A 20,265-nucleotide genomic window follows, 5' to 3' on the forward strand; every position below is an offset into this window, starting at 1 on the left:
GCACAGGGATATCCCTAGCCGTGTGTGTCAAGCGCAGCTCCGGCATATTGTTGATCGCCATATTGAATTCAACTCAAAAATTTCAAAGGCTGTGTTGATTTCGCATGGAATGACTCATATGTAATTTCAGAAAATTAATGGTTTCTTAAAAAACATTTACTCATTTCACTTTTATTGCGAAATGGACCTTACTTAAAAAATAACCCTCATATTACCTGGAAGCTTAGTAATGTATTCTGGTTCACAATATGAAATAAATCAAGTATTCTAAATTTTTATGATCTTAAGTATTCTAAGTTTTTCTGGTCTTATGGGTCCCTTATGCAGCCTGGAGAAGAATAAATTGTTTCTTAAGTGCTTATAAAGTAATATGAATTAGTGATAATCACAAATAATGCCAATTATTCTGAGATTTGTGGTGTAAATTGATGCTTGTATAAAACATGTAAATGTTAGACTTGAAGATGTAATATATACACTCCTCACAAAAGGTTTGGAATATTGTTATATTAGACACAACAAGTTTGAAATATTATTATATTAGGCAATAGGTGATAGGCACGGTGACATATGTCGTCGAAAAAACAGAACGTCCACCAGACAGATACTATGTGTTATTGCATTCCAAGGCCATGTCTATCACCTATTGTCTAACAACAATATTCCAAACTTTTTGTGAGAAGTGTATGTACACACAGTGGAACCTCAATTTGATATTTGCCAGGGAGCAAAAAAAAGTACAGGGAAATGTAAAATCAGGGTTCCACTCTGTGTGCATGCTTTGTGTAGTGACAGATACTCGCGGTCTGTCATGACGCTCAGGTGAAGAAATCCTGATTGAAATTCTTGTCATGAGTTAGAGAAGCATGGCTTGCATGATGAAGTGCAGCACCATAAAGTTTTATCTTTTGCACGTAGTTTTGTGTGTGTGTATATAAAATTTGCATGTTGTAATTTTCTGTAGCTGCATTTTACATTCAATCTTTTCTTAATACTTTAAATGAGTAACGGCTTGTGATTTCATCACAAATCTGACTTACTAAAAAACATAAAGTAGCCTATAAGTGTATAGAGTAAGTAGTGCAGGAAATTCTGTAATAGAAAAATACTAGGGATGGGATCGATTAATCGGTACTCTATCGGTATCGGCCAATATAGGCATATCGGTTTATCGGTAAAATTACCGATTATTTTACCGATCCAATATATTGATAAATATCTTATAATTTAGTGAAAAATTCTGTCATTTTGTTGTAATTTTTATGGATAATCTCGATGCCCTACTTTCTAAAAAAGTAATTGTCTAAATATTCAACTTCTTTTGCACTGCAGTCAGCTCGAAACACATATTTATGAAGGAGATCAAAGAACATTTCAGGTTCTACAAGGTCCATTTCTAATTTTATATTGGATCTGTAAAATATCGGTTCGGTTCGGTATCGGTAAATTTTATATCAGTACTTTATGGGTATCAGCTAAAATGTCATATCGGCCCATCCCTAAAAAAATACTATTAGAGGAAGTAACCTCTTTGATATTCATGTAATAGACATCTGTAGTACTTGAAATTTGTTCTCAAAATTGGATAAACGAATTTGAGGAGGGAAAGGAAAGAAATGAAATTAACACCTCAAAAAATATCTGAGAATAGTAGTACAGCGATCAGCAGAAAACTTAAGAAGAATGATTGCATTGTATGGTACTTTGTGTGCTAATTTTACTCAAAAAGATCAACTTAGGACAGGGGTCCCCAAACATTTTTGTTTCACGGCACCCTTAGTGCTTCAAGATCTTTCCCCAGCACCCAAGTTAGCATGTAGGCCTATCTAACACTTGCAACGCTACGTTAGTGTGGGTAGGTTGCTTGCCTTGTTAAAACCCACATTTCAAATTCAGAAGCATTTTATATGTAAAAAGTACTAAATAAGCACATATTTGGAAGAATCATATCATTGATTGAATTTACTTGGCACACATTTCGCGGGGCCCCTATAAGCCAGTCACGGTGCCCAAGAGAACCACTTAGGACATTGCATTGATATTTACTCATCCATCCCAGAAATAAGAGGTAGGCAGTTAATTTGCAGAATGAGAAGCCATCTGAATGCTTTCATATGCCAATCTATGGAATGTGAGTTCTGTACTTCATGCAAAATTGCTGTATGACCTATTGTAAATTTTTGTAAAATTGGCATGTAAAAAATTACATTTTTCTTCAGACAGACATAGAATTGTAGTGACATCATACAAATATTTTCTCCTGTCAACACAGTTGACTTGATTCTTAAAATAATATGAAATAGATCTATTGATCAATCAAATAGAATGGTTTCAATTTAAATTGGTTTAAGTGCAAAACATGGTGTTAATTTGAATTAGATAAATATTTCCTGTATGTATGTTCAGTAAAGTTTGAAGTTTTGTTATAAGTACAATTTATGCACAAATAGGCTAATCAGGACTTGACCTACAGTTTAAAGTGGGATTTCCACCAGGCATTGAACCCAGGAATCTTGATTACAAGGAGACCATATCATGCCATCTGGGAGGCCCTTGTATTTAAAATAGTAATCATAATAATAATAATAGGCTACAATATTGAAGTAACAACACAACTTGCATAGGGAAGGTCACAAATTTGTTACTGTAGACTGTGATCTGTATGAGATTTTTGACTATTCTTTTGAATCACCGTAGCTGAATGCTGAAAAGGTAACTTTCACTTCATTGTCCTTTTTCTTATTTTACTCTCTCACTGCATAAGTACAAATAAGCAATGTTAAATCCACCAATAGAAATCCAGCAGTCAAACAATGTTTCAGATTGTGAAGATGCCAGTTCATCTTCAAAGAAAGTAAAGTTAGTAAACTCCGCACATGTATGGGAAGTCAATGCATTCACATTCCATTTTTTTTTCCATATTAGTAGAATAAAATGCAAATGTGAATAATTTATAGAACATCACCCCATTGGAATTATTGTGTTCGCTCTTGTTGCAGTTGAGCAAGAGAAATGTCTCCCACTGTACCATTGTAGTAACTCACCACTGGTCACAATGTTGTGATATTGCTTTACACACAAGTCTCGACACAGAATCTAAATGTATTAAAATGGAGAGCAATGAGTACTGAGCTACCCAGAGACTAGAGTATTTTTTTTAAATGTTAACAGTTTAGATGTACGTGTTTATTGAGTGCAATGAAGTAGTTGGTGATGAGAAGAAATCATGTTATGCATTACCATTGCTGTTTTATATTATTCAGTGCAGTATATAATAAACAGCCTGCATGCAAGGGATTCTATTAAAAATTATTTTCTGTGTGTACTAACATTGAATTTATTTGTTTTGTTATCAATATTGATTCTTTAATTATTGCATAAAGTCAAATGTTGAAGTGCTATAGATTGCTTTCTGTATTCGTGTTGTCAGTCCCTCTTGTCCCTGCCACTTTCACTACTGTTTTCTATTTTTCTTCTTGAGGATGTTTGTGGGAAGTTTATGAAGTATTAAGGCTTATAAGCATCAGGGCTGAGCCGATACCACTCTAAACTGACACTCTTGCTAATTCCCACCCATACCAACACCAATGCTTGAAATCTGTAACAATTAGAAGTTGTTCAAAATATTGATTAATATTAGTGCATTACATGCAATTTACTAGAGGTTTGCTTCAAGTTATTCAAGAATTGCTTCAGAATATTAAACTACCTGTTATGTAATCTCAAAATGCAGTTTTTACACACAGTATTGGTGCAAAATAAATGGAAACTTCAAATTTTGCATAACTTCCAGAATAATTACATTCCAAGAAAGTGGTAGGGCCTCCCCGATGGTGAAGTGGTAGCGTCATTGCTTTGTAATCAAGGGATCCTGGGTTTGATACCCGGTGGAGGCACATAGTGGTTCGGATCCCACTTTAAACTGTAGGTCCAGTCTCGATTAGCCTTACTGGACATAAAGTGGACTTAAAAACACCACATCAATCAATCAATCCATTAAAGTGTTGTGTGGCATTTTTGTGGACCCCACAAAAAACAAAATAACGAAAAAGTATCAGCTGGTATCAGTAAACAAAATCCACCTGATAATTTCTGATACTGGTACCACAGATATCAGTATCAACTCAACCCTAATAAGCACCTAAGAAATCAACTTACATGTCATAATATGTACTTACATATTTTTTGTGTGGAATTTCCCAACTCATATGTACAAAAACTGATAATTTGAAATCTTTACTTCAAAATGATTAATATTTCAAGAAATATCTGTCCAACTGATAGTTATGGTTCAGCTGCAGTAACCACCATATCGTAATATTTGTACGCTGCTAAATGAAATGTATTGTGGCTTAACTTCAAATCACATTAAAAACTTTTAATCTTTAATTTTGAGTCCTTTCGTGATTGAAATCATGAGCATTCAATGTTTAAAATGCGAACTTCTTGTATTATAATTTTTTTAGAACTTTATTTTTGTAGAATTTATTAATATTTAGAATTTACAATATTGAAAATAACAAGAATTCAATTACCTCTACTTTTATGCCCTCATTCTGATTTTCCACTCCTCGTGCAGAAACATCTGTGTGACCAAATTGAAATAGATAGAATCACATGAAGGCAGGCCCATGCCCAGGGGATGGCTATGCCCCCCCCCTCCCCCTCGAGCCATAAAATATTTTGATGCAAACCTACAAAAATAACATGGATATTTTTTTAAGATTTTGCAAGAATTTAGATTTTCTATTTGTATAAATGAATGGGTTGTCTCTGGAGAGAGGCAGACCAGAAATCTGCAATCTACTATATTTAGAAATTTTAGTTTCAGAACCATTTATGCGAAGCTAGTAAATATTCCAATTTGGTCGGAACAGTTCACCATATTTACTCCCTGTTTTGACTTTTTTCGAACTACAGTCTTGATGAGAAAATGTTCTCTTTTTGTGGTTAATTCACATTCAGACATGTTCTTCATTATAAGGATAATTCCATAGCGTTGGTGGTCACATTTAAGGTACAAGATCCCATGGCGGAAAGGGGATCACCCACCTTCCCACCAACCATCTTGTTCTATTAAAATTTTTCCACCATGAAAATTTTCCAAGGGTAAGAGTTTGTGTTATAACAACAAAAATAAGCAATTAGTTTGAACTTCAAACATACTTTACTAAGAATAATATCATAAACACATACAAGGAGGGAATAACAAAGAATGATGTCTGCCTGTGTGTGAATATTGCATACATCTTTTGTTCTCTCTCTCTTTAGGGCTGGTAACAGCATGGGGTAAAAACGTACTTCTACAGTCATAGAAAAGATTTTAAAATTATATCAAATTGGATTAGTAAGAAAGAGAGCCATAGCTGCGAAGGTAGTTATCATTATCACCCTAGGCCACTGGAACATAGAAATCAGACCGACCTATCATTTCTCCTCCATTTCTCACCTCCTTTCGTCGGGAATAAGACATAGCTCTTACATTTTAATTTAATAGGAAACTAACGTCTTCTTAAAGTTTCTCATTTTTTGTCCCTCCACCTAGTTATCTTTAATTTGCAATCGATTTTGCAGATGTGAACAATAACACACACTGCTTCAATGAAGATGGTGTGGGATGCACAACCGACTGTCCTTTTATTAGCCACATTTCTTGAATGCTAAGTTGTCTTTTCATCGAATTCAACAGAAAAGAGTAGGTACATACAATTTCTACAATGTCTAAGTATGCCAGCTACATCTAGGTAGGGGGGTTTGAAATTCGGTGCAGGTGGTGCGAAAATCATTCTCATCCTGGGCGCTGAAATCTCTAGCTACAACTCTGATGAGAAAATATTTCCTTTGGAGAGACTGTCAATAGATTTACATCATTATAAAAACTTAACACATTAAAAGTATGAAAATTTAATTATCATTTTCAATAAAATGCAATAATTAAATAATATCTAACACTTACTAAAAACATTTCACCTATCTTCTAATTTCTTGACATTTTGAACCAGTCATTAAAGGAATTAATTTGCTAGTTTATAAATGTAGCAAATTAATATGTTTTATATATATATATATATATATATATATATATATATTAATGATATTAATTAATTAATACATATTTCATGACATATATATATAGGTAAAACTTAGTATAGTCATCTGGTTACGTACATTTATTAAATAAGTAAGTGAACCATTCAGATTCTTGATGAAAAATTTACAATATTATACGTATAAGATCTTTAGAATATCAGTTTTTGGCACTTTTTTTATGGGTATCACTAAAATTTCATATTAGTCCATTGCTAGTGTCCACTAACCATTTAACACCACACACTGCTTCAGTACTCATAGGTAATTTCACAAGCTTCCTCAATACATTTTTCACAATTAGATAAACAAATTAAAGGCTGTTGCCTTGGGCATGCTATTGACTTTTTTGTACATTGAAAGCTACATTGTACATTATTTTATTTTACCTTATCTGGGATGTTATTATTTTATTACAATGAGACCCATGCTATGCACATTTTAATTTTGGCTTGAAATGAGCAGTTGTTTTGTTTTTTTATCACACAGTTGGTTTTGTATGAAGGCCATGGAGAAGGCCACATGAAAACCAATGCTTTGTGGACAAAAGTCATTTTATCATTGATAAAGCAGTAACTTTCTTATACATCTAGTCAGGACATTTTTATGAAATATCAAAATCTTGTCCAATTAACAGGAAGAAGATATTTAAACCTACGTATAGATATTACGGACTCCTGTCTCCCAAGATGAGAATAAACCTGTCGGGATGAGGTAAAATAAAAGTGAACATTTTGATAGAGAGACTTGAGATCATCGTTGCTATGTAGTGGAGTGAAATTCATGATTAATGTGATGTAGTTCAGTGAGGCACAAAAGTAAATTCATTCCAAGGAAATTATGTTGAGCTATTTTCTATCAGAACTTTTTCCATGGCTGTGGATTTGTTCACTAGTTTTTATCTTGTATTTAGGAAGTTCTTTTACTAGATATCAAATTTTCAAATATTTTTATTCTAAAGAAAACAGCTGACTTTGTGCTCTCGTGCATCGTTCTTATTTCAGTGATAGAAAGTAAAAAGAAATGCAAGTGATTCTTTTCTACATTCTCAATGTATATTAAAACTTAAAAGTATATTACTTTAACAGCGAGTAATTACGAGACTTCTTAAGACAAAATTATTCTGTCAACCATTTTAAATATATCAGCCAGTCACCACAGAGTTGCACAGGGGAGGAATGAGTTCTGATATACTATCTTTTTAGTGAAGGAAGAGGTATTTATATTATAACTAATATGTTTCTCACACAGATACAAAATGATATAAACAATAGAGAATTATTTTAGACATTGGATAATTAGAAATTTACAGATAAAATTTTAAATCCAAGTATGTGTGACTTGATTATAGGTACTCTATAGTACCAAGGAAATATGGTGGAAATTATAGTATATGTGCGAGGTTGAAAGTATGGATCTTCATTTGCTGTGTTCTATGTATTGATTGCTTCACTCTGGGTTTTTGCCATTTGTAGTAGTTAGGAACCAATATAATAGTTAAGCCAGTACTGATAAAGTATCAATATAAATATTAACGATGCTGATAAGTAATATGCTACTGATCTGATATTAAATAGTAGATGTTCAATGAGAGCCATGAATAGTTCATTTATGTCCTGAAGAACATGTAACCGTGCTTTTGTTTCAGAAAAGTGAATGTTTCATTCAGAAATTTTCTGAACTTGACATGCTCCATGAATTGTATCTATAAAGACATAAAAACAGTGGCAAATACACGAATTGTGCCCTCAACTAGAGGCTATTTATAGAAACATAGGATCAGTAAAATTACCAGCAAATTTACTGATACACCGGAATGCTGAAATTGACTGATATCAATGGAGAACTGATTAATCTCCCATCCCTCAGGGGTCCCAAGTTTGAATCCTGGCCTGGACCTGGGTGTTCTCTTCATCAATTTCATCATGTCATCACTCATTCCCATCTTTGCAATTAGCCAAAGGTGGCAAAGAAGCAAAGTGAAATGAACCAAATCAATCAATCCATCTCCCATCCCTAATTTCTAGAGTTTTGATACATGGTGAAATGATGATTGTGTGTTGGAATTCTTCCTAAGCAAAATCTGAATGAGTTATTAGGAATAGCAGTCTTGTAATCTTCTTTGTTTGTTCCTTTTGAACTTGTCACATATTTAAGCTGCAACTCTTCTTTTCCAGTTTGTTTATCCAATGTGCACATTATCACATACTGTGTTACTGTTTCTTCATTTACCTTATTTCTCCCCATTGTCTCATTGTATGATATAAATTATTTATATTCAAGCTTATTTTATCTAGGTGTGTCACTGTTAGTAATGTAATCACATTGTTAAGCATGGAGGATGTAATATCTCCTTACATTTCACTTTCAAATTAGAGAATCCACTTGCAATTAAATGAAACTAGACAAATTGCTTGTAACCTACCTAGGAGTTAATCCATTTTCTACCCCTCCCCTATTCGGCAATATCTACTTATACTAATCATGCAAATTGATTGTGTGTAGGTTACAATGAAGATTTTCATTGTTTAAGAAATTAAATAAAATGTGATGAATAATTAAAGTATCAACTTTATTCTTTCTTCTTTTGAAAGCAAACATAGTTTTCCCTTGCATGCTTATTATTTTCATGTAATAAAAATTAAGTAGAAGCTTACTTGGATTTTTTACACATTTATGATTCTGGTCTGTATTACAAACTACATATTTTCTTTTCTTTATTTTCAAGGCTGGGGAGCAGACGGAAGAGCTGGCAGAAGAGAATAAGTCTCTCATCTGGTTTTTAGTCAAACAAGTTCGGCCAGGAATGGACTTATCCAAAGTGGTTTTACCTACGTTCATTTTAGAGCCACGTTCATTTTTGGACAAACTTAGTGATTCTTACTACCATGCAGACATTCTTTCAAAGTAAGATTTTAACTTGGTTTGTAATACAATAAAATTCAATTAAGTTTAACTCTCATGACACATGATGTTGGCTGTCCTTGCAAAAACAAATAGTGTTATGATTTTTAAAACAGAACTTTATGTGCCACATGATTATTTTTTTGTTTACCTGAAAAGAAAAACACAAACACAGCATCAATAAAAGAAAGTTGACATGAGTTCCACTGTGAACTTCACTTCCTTTGAGTCGTCATGTCTGGTGAGACTCCATGGAAGGATTGAATGCTGTGAACTGATTTTTATTTTCCTATTTAACATGCTTTTTCTTTTCCAAAATAATATTGTACCTGTGACATTTGAACACTTTGAGAAGCATTTTTGCCACAATAATTTTAGAAATAGAAAGTAAGTTTTTGATAGGTTTGTAATTTGTAAATGTCTTTAATTGTTTATGATTTCTCAGAATGATAAAGGGAGCTTTTCTAAAACTCCTTTTTAAGTAACTCAGAAGATAAGAATTTCAGATATTCTCTGAAAAATCTACTGTAAAATGATTTTAAAAAAAAATTTTAATCGTGCAAATTATATTATTCTTAAACATAAACTGATCACCCCCAAAACAGTCAGGAAAACTTCATACTGAAAAGTTAAAAAAAAAATATGGCTCAAACAGGGATGAAACCTGGGTCTTTTACAGTGCTCTAGCACCAAGTCAGCCTCCTTGTTTCCTCATGGTTTCACATAGTGAGTTATAGTATGTTGCCTGTATGCCATAAGTTCTTTATTGCAGTTACTCCAGTTATTGTGTTCTTGTCATGAGAATATGATTTGAACTGATTTCTGAATATTGCATATTTTGTGTATGGATGTGTGTAATTATCATCATCATTACAGGGCTGTGTTAGAAGATGATGCCTTTACAAGAATGAAATGTGTTGTCAAATGGTACCTGTCTGGACTGTACAAAAAACCAAAAGGCCTTAAGAAGCCTTATAATCCAATCCTTGGAGAAACATTCCGTTGTTACTGGAGGCATGCAAATGGATCTCGCACTTTCTATATATCTGAACAAGTAAGTGCTGTGAATATTGTTTTTTCACAAACTAGATATTATTTTTAATTTGTACAAATCAGCACATTCACAGCAATTACAGGTTCTTGATTGTGGATTAACACAAACACTAAATACTTTGTATAAATAGCACATTGTAAGCAAACATGGCACTGCTGAACAAGTCTGTTGTTGTCGCTCTGACAGTTGTGGTCATGTTAAACTTAATCTGGTAGCTAAATGCTGGTTTTTTGAGGTCTAAAAATTCCAGAAATAGACAGACAAAAGATGCATTAAAAATTTGAAAAATGGATACTAAACACAAATAAGACACAATGAGAGCTTTTTTATAACATGGTAATTAAAAACCTTTCTATCGATAGTGATATTTTGATCTTCATTTATCCACTGATACAAGAGGCTTTATCTTGATGACTACTTCTTTGGTATGATACATGCAGATCACAAAGTTTCACATTCACAATCAATCTTATTTAAGATTAGATGTGTTCTGCACAAGAAAAAATTGCATAAAAGGATACAACGTGATCATTATCTTGTGTGTACCATGTACTGATTTGTTATCCCAAATGCAGTGCCTTCTTGGTGCAATTGCAGCATAGCTGCATCAGGTAGCTATCAAAGGCTGTAACAGAAATACAGGAACCTGTTTGTCATGGAAAGTATCAGAAATGCATGCTCCATACTTGCCATTCTTGCAACACCACATCTCGTGCTCTGTGTATGTACCATTTTTGCTGACCACAGCATAACAGGGGGAGTGGAAATTGGTTACCTTTAATGGGGTTCCTTGAAAGATTACAATTTTTTTTCTTGAAGTTGTAGCCATCTAGAACCAAAGCCAGTCTCACACGGTGGTTAAGTAGGTCCTCACTTCGCAAAGGCAGCAAAAGGTGTCTCACACGATTCTTAAAATGGCATCTTTAAAAATGGCGACTGCACAAACACGGTATACCACTTCGCAAGTTTAGATGCTAATAACTGCTGAAGATTTGGGAAAATAATGTGCACACCCTAACCCCACACCCTCTATATGCCTTCATGGCATGGTGCAAAGCACAGGGAAGCACTTTACTTTTTTACTTCACAACATTCAAAATGCGAAAATTGTGGTGTTTACATTAAGTTACCATATTATATTATATTTATATTTCATTGAAACTTCTTTGCTCCAAAAATACTTAGTGTGAAATTTACTATGAAGTCCATGAAGAACTAATTACAATTCATAACTTATATACGAGGTGTGGCTAGAAAGAAACTGGACTGTTGCTACAAAATCTTTTATTGGTTATTTTGTACAATACGAACACTATCCCCTTCAAAGTACTCCCCTGCACTATTGATACACAGCTCCATACGAATCTTCCACTGCTGGAAGCAGTGCCGGAAATTATTTTCTGAAACCATTTTCATGACCTCCGTCACTTTTGTTTTCACAGATTCTACGGTCGTAAATCTGGTTCCTTTCAGTGCTGATTTGACCTTTAGGAATAATAATAATAAAAAAATAAAAAAAAGTGGAACTGAGCTAGATCCGGCAATTAGGGTGGATGTTCTAACACTGGGATCCCATGCTTGGCCAAAAAAGCCTTGACTGACAATGCCGTTTGGGCAGGATGAAGAATCCATGACTTGCTTTTCCACAAATCAGGTTGTCGTCTTCTTACTCCCTTACAAAGGGTCGTCAGCACCGTAATGTAATAATGTTGGTTGACAGTTTGACCTTTGGGTACCCAATTCGAATCAATTCACCGACATGTGCAATGTTTGATTCCGTTTTTGATGTGCAAGGCCACCCAGGATGCGAGTTGTCAGCGATCACTTCTAGTTCCTCTAAACCTTTGAAACCTCTCAAACATTTGCGTGCATGATAAACACTCTTCTCCCTAAACTTTCTTCAACAAACCATAAGTTTCTGTGGTGGATTTTCCGAGTTTCATAAGAAACTTCACATTGAAGTTTCACTTTCACACGTAACATTTTTTTCGACGGAGCACAGATGTACGGTTCACTTCGTTCACAAGCCACAGCGGAACTGAGCACTGTACACCCTGGGCAATCACACAGTCGAAAGGCAGGGTATCACGTTGTACACTCGTGCACAGCTTGATCTTGACACGCTTGCTGTTTGTCGACAGAAACATTAATCCATTTTCTTTTCTAGGCACACCTCATATCATTACAACGCTAGCAGATTCATTTACTGCTATGCTACAAACAGCACAGTCTATTTGTTACAGCCAACAAATCAGAGAGAGAGAGAGTACATACATACATATGTGGCTCTTCAGTATTTACTGTTTACGCGTCGGTTGTGAAAGTAAAATAACAGTATCACAGTAGGAAACTTAGACATACAAACTATTTATTTAAAACAATAATAATTAGTAGACTCTTCACTCAACAAATAAAATATTTGCCCCAACCATTTATAGCTGCATTGGTCGAATTTTTTCTTCTTTAAGCTGCCGTGAATAGACAGTTGAACATCTATTGCCTTTCTTCTTCTTCTACTTCCTACTTCAGCTGGCCAGTGAGCTCTTCAATTCTGATTGGTAGTGCTATGGTATTAACGATGGATTTAGAGACTGTTTCTAATTCTGAATAAGAGAAAGCTTTCACACGACCGTTAAGTAACGAAGCTAGAAGTCGATGGCGAAATGAGGACATACCTAACTGCCGCGTGAGACTGGCAGGGTTGGACTACACTCTTGAAGAAACCTTTATATGTCCTTTAGGCACAAAATGACTTTATAAGGGTGGCATTTAGGTCATTCATCTCCCACCTCTTTCAAGAGAGACAGAGAAATATAGTGTGTTGCCACAGTTTTTGTTTTGGTGCCATACTTCATTTCAGAAAACAATTGGAAAATTTTGTGTTGCATCAAAGTGCCTTTGCAACATTCTGATTAATTGTTCACTTCCTTTGTTGTAGTACATTCTCTTAGGCACTAATGATCACGAAAAGCACTAACAACGTAAATAGGCAATTGTAGGCACAATAAAATTTACCTCGAAATATGGTTACATGCTGAAACCCTATGAATTTGTTGACAGGAAGAAAGTAGGCATTTAGGACAAAATCCAGGCTTACTGTTAATTTAATTTGAGTTTTCAGAGAACTCATGACAGGAAGTATTCATTTCAATTATTTGTGCATGTGAATTAGTATTAAAAGGCAATATTTGTATACCATTAGTATCTGTTTTAGATATGTATCATACATATTATAAATGAATGCTGGTGTTAGCTTTTAGTTGCTCCTAGAGAAATTTTGCGCAACTGCTTAATGTGGTCAATTAGAGTAGCATGGGGCAGATTGCCTGAAGCTTGTAAGACTAGACACAGACCTTCAGCTCTGGTGATATTATATCAGGTAACAATCTTGCACCTACCACCAGAGTAGAAACAAAAATAAAAATATAAATGAATCATTGTATGACTAGATGAAAAGCTAAATATTCCCTCGTTTCTTTTTTAAAATGAAAAAAAAATCACATTGCTGTAGCTGCACAACAGGCATATTAAATTCCTGTCCATGGAACACTTGGAGTACTTTTTGCACCTGCTTACACCCTGTGCATAATGTACGTCTGTCTCATAAGTACCGAGGATGCATTTTTAACAGTGTACACCCTCAAAGTAACATCTACTTGTTGAGAGCGAAACAAAGCTCACAGCATTTTTTTAACTCGCTCCTCATAACCTTTTGGAATTTTCTGCGAGTGTGGTTAGGGCTGTGTCAACTCATGAGTATCATGGTCCTTCAACTGCATTTTGATCTTGTGGAATTGGTAAAGTCGCGGGCGGTTGGATCTGAATCGCATGCAAGTTGTGGGAGCAGCGAAATATTGTGCAAGAATTTCTGACACACTTTTCTGCAATTTTACAGAAATTGATGGCTTAACATTGTTCAATAGTTCCTGCATTTTTCATGATGTGGTACGTAACATCCTGTAACATGGAGCAATAACAACACCACCGCTGGCCCAAGCCAACTGTCCCACCTCCCATGTATACGCAACATGTCCCTATACAGTGTTGCCATGTCCAGGGGTATTATGTCATTCTCATTATTACTTCTGACACAGTCCTTCTATGTACACTTACGATTCAGGGAAATTAAAAATTGCAACATGGAATTTCATTATTTCTTATATTTACTTAATAAATACACGTTAACCTTGTTTTCAATACGACTCATATTTTGTATTGAATGCTAGTATAATATATCTAAAAGACATGCAGAACAATGCACTCAGAAAAAAATTGTTAGAGTTCGTTATGTAATCTGCTTTTTGTAAATGCAGTGAAACCCTGATTGTCTGTTTTGTCAAGGGTTTGCAGGTAACAAAAATAATATGTGGGAAATGTAAAAAGTTGGAAAGAATGAGAGAAGGGATGAAACTTAAATGCAAGTAAGGAATGAACAGTACAATTGACTCTTGAACTTATAATGTATCTAAAATACATCTAACAGGACTTGAAGTGAAGGCATGTTCAGTGAAAATCTGGTGTAATATTTATTTTGACCATAAAAAAAAATCCCTCAATCTCAAAGCCTGTTAGTACCCCCCCCCCCCCATCCCTACATTTAATGCTTTGTGAACCAACATTTTCAGAACAAGACAGTGTACTACAATACCAGGGGTCCTGGGTTTGAATCCTGGCTTGGGCATGGGTGTTCTTCGTTAAGTGTCCTGTCGTTAATTTCATCATATCATCACTCATCCTCATCTTCGTTTTTAGCCAAAAGTGGCAGAAAAGCAAAGTGAAATAAACCCAATCAATCAATTTTCAGCGCAAGAATAAGTGTGGTTAAAACATCAGTCATTGGCATTCTTTGCAGATGTTTACCATTTAATATCAGATCAGTTATGAGTATTGATATTTTTTTTTTATCAATACTTTACTGGTATGAATAATAGTATCATATTAGTCCATCCTATTTATAACATTGTATGTGTCTGAAATCGGGAAATGTTCCATGAAAATTTGAAAAATTATGGTTTTTGAGAAGAGGTTGTGTCTTGTATACAGAAAAACTAGTGGCTCTATTCTTTGGCTTTAATATAGTTATAGATCCCTAATGTTACCATAACAGTGAGAGTGTTGCATAATTCTAATTCAATTAACAGGTCTCCCATCATCCTCCTGTGTCTGCTTTCTACGTTACAAACCGTCAAGATGGTTGGTGCTTCTATTCTTGCAAAGTCAAAATTTTATGGTGAGTTTACTAATTATGACATATTGTCATGTATTTATTTACATTCTGTTAAATATAGTTACTTACGGGTAATGTTGCAATATTTTCTTTTCAACCCCTGGAGGTTAAAGTCAGCTGGAGCGTAGTGCTGATAATATCACCTCCATTATGACTAGGATTGAAAATGTGTTGAGGCCCTGCCTCCATACCCCCTATGTGCCTTCATGGCACGGTGCAATGCACAGGGTATAGCTTTACCTTCAGTTATAGCCCACTAATCAAGTAGTATATGGTTCTTATGCACTTATTATGAGTAAATGTTTTTGCATGAGTAATTTTTATCAAGTGTTGGTGTTTATGTTGAATATTTTTACTTCTAAAATGTATTTAAACATGTAATGTTGTTTATAATTTATTGAAAATCAGCGGTTAAAAAACCAGTCTGCTTAAAGTTCTTGCATGAAACATCTAATACAAGTAAAATTGTATCTGTGCGCACTTACCTCTAGAAACTAACTCTGAATGTTGGTATCACTAATAATCACAGTGAAGTGACGAGTTATCTAATGACAACTTCCTCATTTAGAGCTAGCATTTAAAAGTTTACTAGTTCTTATATTTTCTTACATGGTGTGGAAGGTCGTTTACTGTTTGCATATAGTTTTAAAATATGCTAGTGCCGATATTTTATAGTCACTCAGTAATAATGAGAACGCTTGTACTTTTTCTTACAGGCAATTCTACTTCTGCAATATTAGATGGTGTAGCCTTGCTGTCACTCCTTCCGAGAGGAGAGGATTATGCAATGACAATACCTTATGCACACTGCAAAGGAATATTAATGGGAACTCTTACTATGGAACTTGGGGGTAAAGTTGCCATTGACTGTGAGAAAACAGGGTATAGGACAGAAATTGAATTCAAACTGAAGGTAGGCAGAAATTTTATAGAAGTGTAAGGTATATACTGTTGTAATATGGGAATAAATGATAATGGTTTATTACAATTTTTCAGTACAGAATGGTGGCACGTGTGTGAAATTTTAATGCTAATACAAGGCAAGTCTGTGTATCATTTGAATGATTTGTCAATAAATAAAAGTTGCGGCAATGAATCGTGTGATTTTAAATGCTCCACACTTAAGACAAAATAGTACATAATACATAACAAAACTACATAATGAAGACAAAATGAACTAAATTTTTCATTGAAGAAGAAATACCAAAACAAAATACAATTACAATCCTTATATTTTATTTTATTTCATGACCTCCATTTCTTTCCATGCACTCTTATCAATTTTTGAGTAGGAATTTGAACCATCTCTTTCCAGATCCAATCATGAAATTCATTGAGGGTGCGTGGGGGTTGGGTGGATTCTTTTGCTTTTGAACACCCCCCAAAAAATGATCACACACGAACATATCCGGTGAACTGGCAGGCTAAGGAATATCCCTGATGTTGTTTTCATAATACGCTTTTACAGCCAGTGCACACTGTGTCCTGTTCCATGACTCCATCATAGCTAAATGGTAAGGCAGGGGCGGCAAGATGGTGTCACATGCTACCTCTAATGAAACAACCAGCTATGTCCAGCATTGCAAAATTGCCCGATCATTGGCGCACCCTATATTTGAGTAGGGTGCAGCCATATCAGGGTATCAGTAAAATTGCCAATAAATATACTGATTGGACATTCCTATATATAGCCTATAATTCGGGGCAAAATTATGCAATGTTTTGTTATTTTCTTAAATGAATACTATAGTATAATTCACGTAATATGGTTTTGTGAAGCAAATGTCTGAATACACAGTTTATTTTTGTAAGGTAAAACCTAGTGCAGTCTGTCACTGACATTCATTAAGGAATCTTTCAGGTCCATTATGAAATATTTACAACTTTATATTGGAACAGTGGAATGTCTGTTTATACAGTAACATCACTTTATTGGTATAGTGTAAATTAAATATTGGCCCATCTCAAATTTAAAGGTATAAGACAAACTTACAGAATAAAAATTGAAATTGTTGTGAAACTCCAATTTTATATTGCAAAATTTTCCTGAAATTTTACATTTTATGCATAGCTTAATTGTATACTAATGTACAATTGAGGTTTCAATTTTCGTGTGTGCTCTGCAAAGTATGCAAATTGAAAGCAGCAGTATTACTTGTCCTCCTTCCCATCTTGATCTTGTGTTGCTGTAAAATTGGTTACAAAAGAAAAAGTTTAGAGATCCTAAGCACGACTTATTGTATGTGCCTAACGCTATTCTGTTTGAATCCACACAACACCAGCTTTATGAACCAACATTAAGAATATCATTTCTTGAACCTAAATTATGCTGCATGTTATACATGTGTAAATTCAAACTTATCCTACTAATGTAAGCATTTTCCAAGTTGTTTTTTTTTTTTTCCTAATTAGAATCCATCAATCAAGAAAAGTACACATTGGTAAAGTCAGGGCTAATTTAGTGACTCAGAAATAAGTTATATAGCCATGTGAGCTACAAATTAAAATACTAGTTTAGAAGCGCAATGAACGTATAATTTTGGGCATATTTGACAGAAAAGTGTGCTAAAATAAATATGTGAATTTTGGGAAAAGTAGCACCAAAAAATCAAGGTTCATACACATTAGACATGTATCTTAGCATATATGTATATTCATTTTACTTGTTGCTCAACTTAATTGGACTGGATTTTAAATGCTTTCTCTTAACAGCCTTTTTTAGGTGGTTCTGAGCACACGAATGCAATATCTGGTCGATTAAAATTAGGGAAGGAAACACTTGCTACTTTGGATGGTTATTGGGATGGAAATATATATATCAGAGATAGAAGGACTGGGGTAAGTACCTACAGATCGTTGTAAAGCATTTAGTATTTAATGTAGTTCATTTTTTCCCCATTGGTTTCATGACTGGGATTACATGAATTCTAAAGTAAATCATCTATTCTGGTCAGTTCTTTTTCCTGTAGATATGCCTAATATTTTTTTTGTCTACTTAACAATCATGAAAATAAAAAAAAACAATGTAATGATATTTGAGGGAATGCCTATGAACTAGGATACAGGACATATGAATCAACAGTCTATTGCTATGGGCTGGTATATAAACTCCTCACAAAAAGTTTGGAATATCATGAAAATGACGAGGAAATACGGATGTACAACCTTCATTCTACCACACAATAATTCAGCCTGAGTAGATAGAGTGATAGAAACTGAAAACAGGTGTGGGCATCCACTAGCAAACCGAAAGAAGCACAAATAATGCAAACAAACAAGTGTACATTTGTCCAGGTGGTATGTTGATGATATTTTTGTGCAAAAGTGTGTTCCAACTCACTGGTTCACAGTGACTTAGTAACATGTATGACCTCCACATGCATTGTGAAGTACCCTGACACGTCGAGGCATCCCTGCTATGAGTGCATCAATGGCATCCTGGGAAAGAAGATCCCATTCCATCTGGGCAATGTGAATGAGGTCCTGCAGTCTTTCTTGAGGCTGTGGATGATGACAAATGGTAGTTTTCAACATCTTCCACACATGTTTGATGTAGTTCATATCTGGTGACATAGGGGGTCAGTCCATGCAGTGAATATCAGCCTCGTGCTGGAAGTTCGGTACTGATGCTCCACGATGTGGGCATATATTATCGTCCACCAACACAAATCCATTGCAATACTGGGGCCGAAGGACGTCCTCCACATACCTTCAGGCCGTTAACCTCCCTCATATAGGAATGAGCGGTGTCCGACGACCATACATGGTGTCTGCCCAAAACATGACTCCACCACCGCCAAATGCATGGACTTCTTGCACATGCTGGCACTTCCCGCCATGTTGTTTTAGTCTCCAAACCTGTGTTTGTTGTGTATCAGGGTGCAATGTTATCTGTGTTTTGTCAGTAAACATCGCATGACGCCATTCTTGCAAACCCCATTAGAGATGCTGGAGGGCCCATCTTCGTCTCTCTCCCGAATGTGATTCTGTAGGGGCACACACCGCACAAGCCTGTAGGACCCTAAGTGTACACTATGCAACCAATTGTGAACTGTTTGAGTTGAGACATGGATACCAGATGTCCGCAAGAGCTGACTTCTTACTTCATGAGCAGTCGCCGTAGGTAGCCTACATGCCGTTATGTGGATATACTGGTCCTGCCGTGGTGTTGTCACTCTTGGGCGACCACTCCTCCGTCGGTCACATGCGCTGTTGGTCTCCCTGAACCGTTTCCACGTTTTGGAGACTGCCCCAAGTGTAACCCCAACAAGGCACCTGTGTACAACCTCCTTGCAGCAATACCACTATTCTGGTTCGATCAAACTGTGAAATTGACATTGTGAAAGATCGTTCGTCATTAGACTCTTTCACTGCTCCATAGACACCTCTCTTTACCGACTGAGTCAATGGCACGGGTGCACGGCCAGAAGAAACCAATTGCAGGCAGCGACATATGTTGTCTTGAAATGGAACTACACATTGTGTGTATGTGTCTGCTGCCATTCTCGTGTTTTCGCCAACATTTGCCATCGTCTCTATTACATTCTTTGCTTAGTATGACAATATTCCACATTTTTTGTGGCAAATATAACAATATTCCAAACTTTTTGTGAGGAGTGTACATATTGGTATACAAGTGTATTGTTAAAACTGGCAGTAATTTTATGAATTTGATATTTTCCATATAGTCCATATAGTCATTTTGTAAAATAAATTTCAGATATGGCAATTCTTTCTAAAGGAAACCCCATGTGAAGTAATTAAAATGATAAACGAATTGTACAAGTTCTTGATTAAATGTTTACAGAGATCCCACTTTTCACAATTTGGGAATGAAAATAAATTCCACTTTTTTTTTAACAAGCTTCTTTGAAGGAGAATTTTAAATAAAATGCATTTATAGTTTATTTTTGTTAAACTGTAATCTCTTGAATATCACGGGCAAATGAACTTTTAAAACTTAATTATTAGCATGTTGACACACCACAAAATT

At 35.0% G+C, this 20,265-nt stretch overlaps 1 protein-coding gene across 1 annotated transcript in view; it reads left to right on the forward strand.

Moving 5' to 3' along the window:
* Orp8 (Oxysterol-binding protein-related protein 8) overlaps positions 1-20,265 on the forward strand; it is a 101,375-nt gene that overhangs the window by 55,057 nt on the left and 26,053 nt on the right. The window contains 6 exon segments of the mRNA XM_083119058.1: positions 8,816-8,994; positions 9,868-10,045; positions 15,187-15,242; positions 15,244-15,275; positions 15,989-16,185; positions 17,985-18,110. Of these exon segments, the coding sequence (XP_082975184.1) occupies positions 8,816-8,994; positions 9,868-10,045; positions 15,187-15,242; positions 15,244-15,275; positions 15,989-16,185; positions 17,985-18,110 (768 nt within the window).

This window comes from Lepisma saccharinum, chromosome 3 (genome assembly GCF_977018435.1).
Source record: "Lepisma saccharinum chromosome 3, izLepSacc3.1, whole genome shotgun sequence".
NCBI lineage: Eukaryota > Metazoa > Arthropoda > Insecta > Zygentoma > Lepismatidae > Lepisma > Lepisma saccharinum.